This window comes from Dufourea novaeangliae, unplaced genomic scaffold (genome assembly GCF_001272555.1).
Source record: "Dufourea novaeangliae isolate 0120121106 unplaced genomic scaffold, ASM127255v1 scaffold12, whole genome shotgun sequence".
Lineage (NCBI taxonomy): Eukaryota > Metazoa > Arthropoda > Insecta > Hymenoptera > Halictidae > Dufourea > Dufourea novaeangliae.
Window position 1 is genome coordinate 1753737 of NW_015373886.1, and position 13116 is coordinate 1766852.

General features: G+C 40.6%; 1 protein-coding gene across 1 annotated transcript; it reads right to left on the bottom strand.

The window, feature by feature from the left end:
- Positions 1–595: 595 nt before the first annotated feature.
- Positions 596–11416, bottom strand: LOC107194232 (protein bric-a-brac 1-like). The gene is made up of 3 exons (XM_015583826.1): positions 9876–11416; positions 5542–5721; positions 596–1224 (listed from the first exon to the last, which is right to left on the bottom strand). Exons 1-3 carry the CDS (start codon positions 10872–10874, stop codon positions 631–633), a joined length of 1773 nt encoding a protein of 590 aa, XP_015439312.1. The 5' UTR covers positions 10875–11416; the 3' UTR covers positions 596–630.
- Between the last annotated feature and the right edge of the window lie 1700 nt (positions 11417–13116).

Consider the following 13116-nt stretch of genomic DNA (forward strand, 5'->3'; position numbering starts at 1 on the left):
TTTTTTTTTTTTGCCTCGTCGCTCAGCGGGGATCGATTCACGCGAGGTACACCGCCCGGAGACGAACGATAGAACGACACAGGAGAGACGAGGAACGATCATAAAAGGTGGTGATGGGATACGCGATCCTGGCTGGCCGTACGGGCCCGAGGGGTGGGTGTACCGTGAAAAAGCGAAACGGGGTGGATGGGTGAAGGGGGCGGCTGCCACGGACCCCGCCCGGCCGTTCAAGATCAGCTTCAGGCCGAATGGAGTCCGGTGTGTCGAGAGAAGGACACGAGAGATGACAAGGGGGGGAATAAACAGCGGCGGGTGAAGATTAAAGAAACACGAGAAACGACGAGCGATGATGAATGAGGCACTACTAGAACTGCTCCTGTCCGTGTTCCCATTTCCCTGGTCCGTGACCGGTCCCCGTGTCGCCACGACGTCGATACCTCGGACATACGGACGTTCGATCGTCCGTCCCTCCGGAGGGATCATCGTCGCGACGTTGATCAACGTGTGATAAACGCTCGAGATCGGTATACGGGACTCAGACCAAGGGAAACCATGGAACCGGCAACAGCGTTTGTTGTTCTTCATCCGACGGCGATGATGAGTGTTCTTCTTGCACGGGCTAAGGCGAACTCAATGATGCGGCGGTGGCGGCGGCGGGGCCTCTTCCTCGGAGGGATCCACGGGACTCGGGGACAGGAACTTGCGCACATACTTCGGATAATGTGTCTTTTCGTGGGCCTTCAGTATCGTCGACCTCGAGAACGTCTTGCCGCACAACGTGCATCGGAACGGTCGTTCCCCTGTGTGCACCCGACAATGGTCCTTCATGTGATGGCGCAGCTTGAACGCTTTGCCGCAGAACTCGCACTTGAACGGCCGGTCGCCTGTATGAGCCGGCAGATGGGCGATCAACGAGCCGACGTCCGGGAACGATTTGCCGCAGAACTTGCAGAGTACGACGCCGGAGGTCGGGTCCGAGTGGGCCGCGAGCTCCAGGTCCATCGGCTCGATTGGACCCGCTGTGGGGTAGTGGGCCTCCGGCGGCAGGTGTATACCGGGCTCGAGGCCCAGCTGAGCCTGCAGCTGCAGGTGGGCCGCCTGCTCACGGTACTTGAGCGACTCGAGGCTGTGCGATAGGATGTGCCGCGCCAGCTTGCTCTGGTGGAGGAACGGGGCACCGCAGTACATGCACGCAAACACCCGCTCATCCACACCCATCAACTCCTGCAACCAAACAAACAAGAACATCAACTTCTTGTCTTCCCTTTAGCTCGTCCTTACACCCTCGCAATAATGTCTCGCTCTCTTTCTCTCTCTCTCTCTCTCTCTCTCTCTCTCATTCTCTCGCTCTCCCTCCATCTCTCGCTCTCTTTCTCTTATGATTTCTCTATCTTTTCCGTTTAAAATCTATCTGTATATCTAGTCATCTATCTATCTATTGCTTTGCCTTTTTTGTGTACGTATGTATATATTATGTATATACTTTTTTTCTCTCGTGAAGTGCGTTTACTGTTTTCAAGTGATCGTTTCAAGCAGAAAAGAGATTCTACCTTTCTCTTTCGTCTCTTAGGGATATGTAGTACGCGTACGGTGCGATACGATTTCGCTACTCAGCCGCGTGAAATCGTTCCATGCTACTCGACGTACACCGGTACAGAGATACATTGTGTGTATTGTATATGTGGTGTGTACGAGCCACGCGACACGCCAATGTGTTTCGATCAACGCTTCTTACACGGAAGAAAGGGTGTCTCTATATTCCTCGCATTAGCTTTTTGGCTCACTGATTTTTGCTACTATTCTTTTCTCTGTCTGTCTTCTTGTCTCTGTCTCTCTATCTATCGCCCGTTATGTAACTCGTCGATTAAAGGGACGCGGTTTTTCAGACATGACCGGGTACATCACGGCGCATATACTATGTGGTTCTTTCTCTCTTTTTCTCTCTCTCTCTCACAAACACGCTCTCTCTCTCTCTCTCTCTCTCTCTCTCTTTCTTCCTCTGACTCGTGAGCTCGTCTCGTTATCGGTTGGAAAAATAAGAAATCCCTGGTCTGACGAGAAAGTGATACTCTCCTCTCGACGGCATGACAAGACGGTAGCACAAGAAGTTGACGCTCATTTTTGTTTGGCACGACGCGCACCCCAGGTTTAGAAACATGTATGACAAGGAGATTTGTCTGAGTGTGTGTTCATCGTATGTATATATATGTATATATACACACGTACAAGGTTTCGTTTATACGTGTCTATATATAATATTATACATATTATATGTAATCGGTTTGGATAACGAGTGACACATGTACGGGTCCACGACAACCCCCACAGCCTCGCTCAAGAACAACAACCCACCCGCACCCTCGTCCCTCCTCCCCTTTTATTGATTTTTTGTTGTTTTTTTCTGTTATGCGTATTCTTTTTTGTATGTATTTCTTTCATTTTCTATTTTTTTTTTTTTTTTTTTTTTTTTTTTTTTTTTTTTTTTTTTTTTTTTTTTTTTTTTTTTTTTTTTTTTTTTATATGGTATATGTATATATACGTACGATAACGGTGGCCGAGATCGCCGCGGTGCAAAAAATTGATTCGCCGATAGCAAAAGGCATTGCAACCAACCAAAGAAAACGACAAAATCGAAATACAAATATTACAAAGTAACAAATGGTAATAATGAATGTCAATATAATCTGCAATATGTATAACGATAGGTATATATATATGTTTATATATATGTATGTCAGGTATGAGTATATATATATAAATACATATATGTATATATGTGATTGTATATTACCACCAGTACACGTATATGACGATATGTATGCATATCGTATGTATATGTATATACGTGTGTACGGGGCGAGCCACTTGATATTAGAATCGAAAATATTCTTTGATGTTCTGGATATTTTCTTTGCCATCGGGAAAGACATTCTTGTTTTAGGAGAGTTGCTAATAGTACCGAAAAGTATTTACCACTCTGAGTTATATGAATTTTTCTGAATACAGGAAAATAAATTTTAACAGTATGCTTTGACCTTCAGATGTACTCTTCTTCGTAGATCATAATTTAATTGGTTGAAGGATATTCTAGGTATCACAGTTTATATTGCTAAAGTTATTATCGAAAAGTGAAACTAAATACAACTTCGTTCCTATTGTTGAATATAGTCTACTTGTATAAAACGTTAACGATAACACACGATTAAAGAAAGTGTGGTTCAACAATGACTGTATTTATTGAAAACATTTTTAAAAGGGAGTAATTACTCTTATTACCTCAACAAAGTGCAACTTCATTACTACCTATACATCTTTAAAGAAGAGCTAGTAAACAAATTTTTTCTGAAGTTAATTCTGAAGGTCAATTGTATTATATTTGGCTGAATTTCTCAATTTACACGAATTGTTCAATCTACCATAAAACGATTGAAAGTCTCTATGCATAGGAAATCATTATTTCCCCTTAATTCCCCACACATTAACCACGAATTAAATTGCACACATACAAAGCATGTGGTTCAAATGAAAAAATTATTTTTCCCATGTACAAAGACTTATCAACGCAACATTGTAATGACAAAAACTCTCCGTTTCATTGAAAGAAAGAAGACTGAATTTCAGAGGAACCATTTTTCGCTCCAAAATAACCTTCTTCGACACAATACTCTACTCTTTCCCGTGGACATTCACAAGAACAAAGTCACATACGATTCCATTGTCACGTGACTCGCCCGGCATACATACATATTCATATATACACACATGTATTTACGTATTTATATATATATATATAAAAATGTAGTAAAAAACAACCATGGCCAAAAACGAAGGTCAACTTCTTGACAGTGAGCTAGCAAGACAGGCTGGCAGGGATTGGGATGAACGGGATCATTGTAGTCCGCCGGTTCTTTCCGTCGATCGCTCGAACGGTCAAGGGTTCAAGGAAGAACGAGTTGGACAGCCGGTGTTCGGAAGCATCGTCACGGATCACGAATCGTCAACGCGACTCATCTTAGCCCCTCGAAGCACCAGGACGTGATCGGGGACAGGATAGAGGATGCACAGTTTCAAGGGAAAAATAGTTCCAGAGACGCGAGCGCCATCTCCGAGGTTGTCAAAGATGGCGCCGCCTCTGAACGAAAGGTAGCAGAGGAGAAAGATCGGATGGACTGTGTCGTCGAGGGGATCGAGCGAGTAAACACGGAGACGTGGATCGAGAGAACGAGAGAGGAGAGTCGCGTGTATTATCGAGTAAAAAGGGCGCAGAGAAAGGGCGGGAACAAGAGGACGAAGAAGAAGAAATAGAGAGACAGACAAAAGAGAGGATTTATGAACGGACGCATGGAGATGTGAGTTAGTTCGGAAAAAGAAGATAACACGTTCGTTAAAGTAGACGGCATGCACAATCGATCTCCTGCGCAGCGCGTCTCGACGAGGATCCGAGCCGCTGAAGCTAGATCGGCAAGCTGCTGGGTGGAATTTACAGTTCTCTTTCCCGATCAGAGTCTTTCGTTCCTTGCACGCGTCGATTCCAGAAAGAATATATATATATATATTTTTTTTTGTTTCACAAGCGAAAAGTCGTATTTATTAATATCGGCGAATTTCGTCACGGTCGCATTAACTCTATCCTTGATCGAGGCTAGCACCGCGACGAATCGTCTACGGTAAACGAGTCAATTCTACCGCTTCAAGAGGGGGGGGGGGACGTGTATGTATGTATCTCTCTTGTCATCGAACCTTCCGATCGACACTTCACACTCTCGATTTAGGACGACTGGCTGAGTCTGTTAATGATACGATCACTTTCAAAAATTAGCGGGGAGAGCAGCAAACAGCAAAGCACTTGGGCACGCATGCAATAGACCCACATGCAAGTGAACTCGAAATAGTTATAACGTATGCCTGTCTATCTATTAAGCGCAATGGGATAGATAGACAAGCAAAGTAGATAGATATAAATAGATAGATAGATAAAATTGGATCGTGTGTTCCGACGGTCCGATCTAGACCTCCGATCGAGAGGTCGTTTCCTTGATCGTTGGTCACGGACAGGCGTGGCTCCGTTCAGGTGAACGAGCGCCGCGTCAACGAACGATTCGTCGTAGCCTTGCGCAAGAATCGCGGAGAATTCGAAATCGAACGATTTCCGCAGGCTCGTTTTATTACCGGTCATCCCGTACGTCGGCTCATCCGTAATCCGTGGTATATGCCGGTGTGTACTATGCGTTGCTGAGAAGATGTCTAGGGGGACTTACACAAAGGCACGAAGGGTATTTGACTATAGATGCTGAAGTCTGCCTGTGGACGCTCTCGCTGGTCAATGGTTAACATTCTAAGAGGGCACGGTATCACTTTGAAGTTCGTCAGATTGCTCCCGTTAGAGGTGTTCCACTTGGTCTAGAGGTGTCCTGTTCACTGTCTTCGTTACGTGATGCTATATGATCCGATTGTGTGTGTCACTGTTTCGGTCAATAATGGAAATACATGTGCACTGTCTCCACGATTGTATCAGAGAAGGTGGGCCAATGGGGACATAACCAATCGGATTCGCTTGGTATCTTCTGAGCAACGCATAGTACATATGGCGATCGCGGATGAATCGAACGCGAGGCTACTAGCACACCGACGTTTAAACGTAAATATGTAGTCCGTGGATATTTCGCTGCTCGCACTTCGCTCTTCGGTCGACCTCTCCCAGTCCATCTCTTTTTTTAACGACTGGAAACGAACATCGGGCTCACGTCAAAGTAGTAATTGGATTAACCGTTGACGATAGGTGGAGGAAAATGTAAATTTTCTCCGTATGTTGTGGAAATCGTTAGAGACTCTTGTTGAAGTTTGGATGAGATTATGGCGATTGATGATTTTACGAGAAGCATGGTATTGCCTTGAAAATATTAAATATCCTGATCTTGGAGAGCTTAAACAATCTTTTGCGTGTTGTCCACTTGAAAAGTCAAGTTTACGTTTTCTTAATCGAGTGATTAAACATTTTTTGGATAATAGTATACACATCTGTAGGAAAAATCTATGTCATTGTGAATATAATTGTTTTTATTTTGCAAATAAGATATCGTAGTTCGATTCTTTTTTGTTTTACCGACAGAGTGCTGTAAAAGCTTTTTCGAGAATAACATCCTACCATTTTTGGTGGAATTCTTGAGAACACGTAGGTTGACTCTAACATAGTAACGGGACTCCAAAAAAATGAATACAATGTATCTGTAAATATTATCTTGAAGTTATGATAGAAAATCGATACTAAATAAAATATTTTTTAGCAATTACTTTAAAACGAAATATATTAATATCAATAAGATTTTCTTCTTATTTTTGCTCAATGTACATAAATTCCTATATTTGTTAGGTTCATATATAAACAATTCCTTAGGAATCTTTTATAAAATTGAAATTGATATTTACAGTATAAATTTTTTTTTAAAATATATTTGATGTTATTAGTAAATGTATTTTTAAAATAGAATCAATACGGAGTATGAGCCATTTGTGGCTTACCATAAATTTACCATAACCAGAAATGTAAAACAAAGGACTAGGCTCAAGATAAATTAAAAAGAAATATTCCAACTTTTCATGAAATCGCATGCACAATGTCGTTGTATGGTTGAAAGCTACGAAAATATGATTGCATACAATAAAAGTGGGCATGGAAAGTGTATTTAAAAATTAGTATTTAGGATACCAGTGTGAGCGTCAGAGTGAGCAACTGGTGGCCGTGAGTGTACTTGCACCTGTGTGGGAGGCTGTGAAAGTGGAGTTTAGAGCGAGAATTCCGAGGGAAAAGCGAACAGAACAAACATCGAGAGTTTAAAGCGTCTAGACACAATTATTATGGAAAAAGATCAAAAACAGAAAATTGTTACGTGTATATTTAAGTGGTGTTTATGAATGGCACACTGTAACTAAAACTGTTTCTCTGCACTCACTTTTAAATAGTTACAAATATTAAGTACTGAAAAAGTTTTGTGCAGTTGCTTGTTCACGGAAAATTCAAAATTCATTTTTATTACCACGTAATAAACAATATCGATATTAGTGCAATATTTACTCTACCTAGTTTCTTTGTGGTATTTTTAGTTTTCATCTGTGTCGATGTTAGTCCACAATTAAATATAGTTAGTGAGGAAAGACGTAAAAATTGGTATTTTCTCATTTTATAAAATAATAAATCTTTCTTTTTAATCTACACCTCTATTTATGCAATCACGATTTATTTGTAGATTCAATATCGAAATATATGGTAAACAAGCCTTTATGAAAATTGTTCTACGCTATTGAATATGATAGGAATAATTATGGTTTAATACCGCATGTTGTTCGGTACCTAATATGAGAATTACTTGTATGAAATAAATGTAATATAGGATTACAAAACTTTTTTTCTCATGCTTCGATGATCTTGCTGTAAAATTTAAAATACATAGTTAAGAATCACAAACCAAATTTAAAATGTAAAATTCATAATTTTTAATACGACAGTTTATTTTGTTTCTGTAAATTCTACTCGGTTAAGTAAAGTTTTGGGTTAGTCGTTTTTCTTAGTTAAATAGCAGCAATCAATTTAGATGCGTAAATTACTACATGAAAGCCATATTTTATATCTCTTATTCAGTGCAGAGTACCGAGGATAATGTTTGTTTACTCCGATTAGTATAGTTCAGTTAAAACTGTTAAGAACATCTAACTATGTCTGATTAGTAGACGATTCCGATACTTTGTGATCGATATAGCTAAAGTAAACGTTAGAAAATAGCTAAAGTCTACATTATTAGAGTTATACAGTACTATTTCCTGATTTTTCTATAAAATACACATTTTGCGAAAAATATCTTTTTCGTTACATCTCTACAATACGTAAAAATAACGTAAAAACTTTCAGAAGATAACAATTCTACAAATAACACCACCATATATCAAATATGAAATAAAAATACAATTAAACAAAAGCAGCTAGCAGATTAAACAAACCGTGATATTCGTTATAAATATGAGAGCAACTAACTAGGCATTTACTTCAACTCATCAGTAGATGCAGATGTTTATGCATTTATAGCATCTCTTAACTTGAAAAATACAGTAACATAATGGTTTTGATAAATTTTAATACTATTTATATGTTATTATTAACGTAGTGAAGCTTCTAGCACAGAATCAGTATTTTGCTCCATGTGAATTTTTAGGTATAGTATCGGAAACTGTGATTTTGCATAAACTTTCACAGTCCACTCATCAGTAGACTCAGGAAATATCGATACACCGAATTACAACAGTTTTAACTGTAACAGACTAATTCTGAAAAATCTCATGAATTTCATGTGTATTATACATCCATGGATCACATAGATCGCCATGAATGTTATGAACTGGTGCATCAAAAAGTAATCCACTATTTTGTATTAATGAAGTGAATTTAATTTCACGAATATAAAGTATCAAGTTGGCAGTACATAGTGGATTATTTATTTGTACAATAAGTCAAGTACAGGGTGTGCCAGGTGACGAAGGCCACCTAAATACTTCCTTTCCTTTTATTTGCATTCGAAATGTTTGAAGCACAATTTGAAATATCTCGAAAGAGGAATGCCATGGAAGGAAAGAAAAATTGTTTCCGTGTTTTCTCAAGGTCATCGATATTTTTTTACAGCGAAGGATATATTTTTTTCTATCGTATCTGGTAGTAAATGAAAATTCCATTCGAGCATGCCCGAGTTATGACCTTCAGATGACCTTGAACGCCAAAAAAGTGATTAAATTCTAAGGTATCACTTTGAGCTGTTGTAAGTTCACTTTCTTTGTGTTTAAGATTATCTGACGGGCATAACTCACGTATTTTCGAGTGCATTTTTTCATCTACGACAAGATACAAAAGAAAAAATATATTCTTTTCTGCTGGAAAATACAGACCTTGATACAACGGAAGAAATAAACTTAAAAACATTTTTGTTTCTTCCATGACAGTCCTTTTTCGAAACCATTCAAATTGTGTTGTAAACATTTCTCACATCGTTAATCCCTTGCCTCGATATTTTCTTGACGTATGCAGTCTCCAAAATTGTTTTATTGTTAATACTTTTCCACGAACAGAAGGAATACTATAGTTATCACAAGTGTACATTTACCCCAAAAGTTATATGTTAATACCAACAAAATAGTATTTCACTTCGATTCAGAGAAAACGAATAATATTCACGTTTATTGAATCCACTTTGAAATGGTCACCACGAGTCTGACTCGATGTTATAAGGCAAGGGGTTAAGAAGAACGGGGATCAGTTGTGGCACCGTGTACAGTGGACGATCAAATTATTATGAACAGATGGAGAAATGACACATTTTATGTTTTCGTAATTATTATGACTTCAAGTATACCCTTTCTTTTTTCTTAACACATAGGTACACAATTTAACTACACTTTCATATGTTCGCAACAGTATTTTGCTTAATCAATACACAGCAAGATGCAGTCTTGCAAAAAACTACTAATTTCTGTTACCGTTGACAATTCGCAAGTATGACTTGTTACTGCCGATTTCTGTGTTTCCTTCCGTTGATAGTTCTTTACTCTAACACTGTTAAACTGTATTATGTCAAGAAAATATTGAAAGTATGCCGCGACGAATTCAAGCAATAACAAATGCGAAATGTGACGTGACGACATATTGTAAAATCGTTGCCGTATGTCACTAAAAACATAACAATATATTTTCTAATAAAGAAGGTACTATTATAAATGTATTTTGAATTCCATTCATGATCAAAATTCACATTAGCAACAATATCTAAGTGTTCATAAGAATTTGATTAACCACTGTGTATTAGAAGCGATAAGAATAAATGAATATAGATACTCACAAGTGGAACTTGCTGGACCGGAGGTAACCCCGACGGGCCCGCGAGAGGTTCTGTACTGTGCGGGGACGGAAGCCGGCTCTGCGGTAGGTTCAACGGTAGCACACCGGGCGTGCCACCGGTGTTGTTGCTCAGACTCATGTCCGACGGTCCGCTGTGCACCGAGATTGGACTGAGGGAGCCCCTCGTTTCCTCTAGGCTGGCAGCGTCTTCGGAGTCTCGCCTTGGTCGATCGAGGGCCAACGGTCCTGGACAGGGGCTACCGGGTCCGGTGGGGGACGGCGGACACTCCGTCATGTCTACCGCCTCGGTGGACTCGGTGGTGGGCGGTTGGGCCAGGTTCGGTTGCGTTTGGTCGCATTCTTTGCCACTCGATGGTGGCGCACCAACCGTACCACCACCACCACCACCACCACCGGACGTGTTACCATCCCTGTCTCTTTCTTTATTGCTCGCTTCCTTTATACTCTCGCGTTCCCGATGATGCTCTCGCGACGTCTCACGTTGTATACCCTCGGATGTGCTTGTGTGTTGTTGCTGTTGTTGTTGCTGCTGTTGTTGTTGCGATTGCTGTTGCTGCTGTTGTTGTTGTTGCTGCTGCGGCTGTTGTTGCTCGTCCCTCGACGCTACCGCCGCGTTGATGTTCGTCATGTCCGCTAGACCCTTCACCTTAAGGCTCTCCGCTGTCTTAAGGAGGGCCGATAGCTGGCAGTACTCGACGTTTACCTCGCCTTTGTACATGAAGTCGACGAGGGTACGTAGCTCGGCGAAACGTACGTCCTTTAGGATGACTATGGGGTGGCGGTTCGGGTGGTCGAGGAACAGGGCCTGGAAGTAGCTGGAGCACGCGGAGAGGACAACCTTGTGGGCACGTATCGAGGGTCCCTCCGTGCACGCCAGTGTCACGTCCACCAGCGACTCCGACTCCAGCAGTTGACTGAACACACCCAGCAAGTTGCTCTGATGATTGTTCCACCTCAGGCAGTAATGCTCACTTCCCATGTCTGAACTGCACCCCGCAACCCTGCTGCAGAAGAAACATTTGTACCCGTCCGTGTTTATATTCCTCGTCGCTGTTGTCGTTCGCGTCGGGCGCGTTCTTTCTTTTCGTTCTTTTATTTTTTTTTTTCTCTCGTCGTCATATTTCCGTTCTCTCCGTTCTCGGTTTCGTTCCCCCGTTTTTTTTTCGTTTTGTTTTTAATTCGTCGCTCTTGCGCTCGTACGTCGAGGCTGCTCGCTGCTTCGTCGTTGATGTTACCCCGGTGTCGGTCGGGTTGTACGACATACGGGGTTTTTAATAGTCGGCGGATCGTCTGTGTACGCGGTTTAGAAAGAGGTTCCTGCTAATCGGAGGATCGAGGGAGAAGCGAACTTGGCGAACGGTGGAAGTTTCAGTAACTGAGGCAATTGTGCTGTGTGTTTACTAAGGCGAGTAAGATTTGGTTTTCACTCTGTGTCTAACGGTTGTAATTCACGTATCAAGTATTGATAGTCAGATTATAATTTTAGTTGTGGAATTTTTGATACCCAATGGTATTTTTATTGTTTTATTATTTGATGATTGATATTGATTTGATTATTGACTAAATTTATTATTTGATGTGATGTGCCAGGTAACACGATAACACAGTGTCTGTGTCTGTATGAATAATTAATTGTTTGTTATATGTTTAAGTATTAATTATAATATTCGAATATATTGTTTCATATACTGTTAATTATAATTGAATGTCCACAAAGGCTACAAGTGAAACGGATTATAATTAAACAATTTTTATAAAAGACAGTGTTGCTGTCATATTGATTAATTATGACCAAATTTTTATTTGAAATAGTTATTGCAAAACTATCTATCCAATGTTAGTCCGAAGAGTTTGTTTAATTCAATATTGAGTTGTGTACATTATGCACAAATAAAATACAAAAAAGTACTTTTCGGATAAGAGCAATAGAATAAGTTATAAATTTTATGTAGGATTCTGGACGACTACTTTATAGAATTCTATATGTATAAAGTGTCTCGGGTTGGGTAGTAAAACCGGGCAGGAGGTGATTCTATAAGAAAATATAAGTCGAAAGAAAGAATGAATTTCTTTCGTTTGATGTTTCGTTTTCGAGAAAATAGCGTTTGACAATTCATCTAGAAAGCATGTATTCGTGCTGGCAATAAGTAGAAACGGTTTGCAATGAACAGACACGTTAGCCAAGTCCTATTCTATTGTTTGTGTATCCAATACATTTTTTCAATTTATTTTTTCTTATAAAATCACCTCCTGCCTGGTTTCACTACCCGACCTGAGAAACCCTATACAAAATTTATAAAGTAGTAAATACATTAATTAAATCCACAGAATATTCTTGTCAGCCTATGAACAGACAAAAGCTTTAAAATTCTAGCTCTAAAAATTTCATTCTAATCCAACATTTCAGAGTTATTAAATCATACACTTTACAAAATTGTATGGGTAGATTCAATCCAATAAACGTAAAACCCTACAAATGACAAATACACACACGAAACTGTCGTCCCACAATCTATCTCGTTATAAATTTTACAAACTATAACAATCACATTATGGTCATTAGCTGGTCACATATTTTCCAATGAAAAATTATAAATTATAAAAATATATAATCGAGTAAAATTACACGACGACGCCTAATCGCGTGGCAAGTCCGCTCGGGCACGCACGCACGCATAAATTAACCGGCCAGTATTTTTCCGTGAACGTTTCACCCGTGGCCCCGGCATCGGCCGACCGGTGAGGAAGAGAACACGGAACCAAGGATGTCTAAATTGGAATTCCTTGTCCCGCCGAATAGAAAACCGTACGTGGGACCCTAACGCAGTCGCTATCGGAGTTTCCACCGGCGTAAATCACCGTCCGCGGAAGCGTGAAGCCGCCGCGTCGCGTCGTTCGGCTGAGCGTGCCTCGCGATTTATTCGACGCTTCGCGCATGCCGCGTTAAGAATCGCGCGGCTACGACTGGGGTCGTCGTTTAATCCCGGCCTGGGAATACGCGCGGATAGCGATGAAATCAAGTCAAATGTTAAGGGGTATCTCTACTGTGACGGGTCAAAAAAATAGATTTTTTCTTGTTTCCATTTTCTCGAGGCTTAATATTTCGAAACTATAATCCCAAAAGGATTTCGCCTGATTCGAAATAATAAGGATGTTATTAGCCTTTAACCGAAGCGGCGCGTCGCGGCAACATTTGATCCAGTGAATTATATTTTTGGTAG